The 981-nt window shown below is 41.5% G+C and overlaps 1 protein-coding gene across 2 annotated transcripts in view; it reads left to right on the top strand.

The window, feature by feature from the left end:
• The window catches only part of UBP1 (upstream binding protein 1), a 61,153-nt gene that overhangs the window by 53,813 nt on the left and 6,359 nt on the right, over positions 1-981 (top strand). For both annotated transcript variants that reach the window (XM_023513908.1, XM_023513907.1), the window contains one exon: positions 1-121. In XM_023513908.1, coding sequence (XP_023369676.1) covers positions 1-121 — 121 coding nt within the window. The remainder of the gene's footprint in view (positions 122-981) is intronic.

The raw sequence follows: 981 nt of genomic DNA, 5'->3' as shown, positions 1-981 counted from the left end.
AGGTCGGTTAGGCCCCGTTTAACCATCTACGTCTGCCGGGAACAGCCAAGCAACACAGCACTGCAGGGGCAGCAGCAAGCTGCGGGCAGTGGAGGTGAAGGTGGCAGTGGGACCCCCTACGGTGAGTATTGAGGGCATCTTGATTCTGTCACTTCCTTTCTGAGATTGTCAGACAGAAGCGGGCAGGACTCAAGTGTGGCTTTGGTGAATTCTTGCTGTATTGAGACTGCTAAGTTACTGGCATGGGAGCCTTGACAGTAGTGAGGCTGCAGCTCCAGGGCCTAGTACATGGGAGAAGAGGAAACTAGCATCATCCCTTTGTTATTTCAGCCACACTATGGCTCTCTTTTTAATTTAGCCCTTTATGCCAGAAATACCTAACAAGTGAAAAACTAGCTTGAACACTGAGATTTTGCTGGCTTTGTTTTTAATCTCAGATTTACTGAAATGATAAATGTAAAATTGATGGCTTAACAAGAAAGGAGGGCTCTCCCCTTCCTTCTACCAACTAGGCAAGGGAAACTCTTAAAACATGTATTTGCCAAGATGTATGTATGCAGTAGCCCTAAGTGTGTGGACATATTTTCTATCTGAATCTTGGGAGGCCTCTCATTCTGAGGGGTTTCTAAATTGTACAACATACTGGTGGATTAGAGCGGAGATTAAAATCCTGCCCCCTCCCAATATAGCCCTTAAAAAAGGCAAGCATTTTTAAAAGCATGTATTTTCTTATTTGTAACATGGACATACAGTAATACTTCCTTTTTCCCACATTTGAAACAGAATGAAGGCAACATAGGTCTTTTCAGAGTAAGATGTGTTAGGGAATTCAAAGAGACAATTATTTATCCTAATAAAGCACTGAAAAATGGTTTGTGGTTTGAATTTTACTGACAAATTAGGAGAGCAGCAGTATCATGAGCCTCCTTTCTAAGTATCACCTTAAATTTAAGAGCTGTGAATTTTTTTTTTTTTTTTTTT

The sequence above is a fragment of the Otolemur garnettii genome, unplaced genomic scaffold (assembly GCF_000181295.1).
Source record: "Otolemur garnettii isolate 467f Iridium unplaced genomic scaffold, OtoGar3 scaffold00002, whole genome shotgun sequence".
Taxonomy (NCBI): Eukaryota; Metazoa; Chordata; class Mammalia; order Primates; family Galagidae; genus Otolemur; species Otolemur garnettii.
Note: the sequence above shows the minus strand (reverse complement) of the source record. Positions and strands in the feature narration are given on the sequence as shown.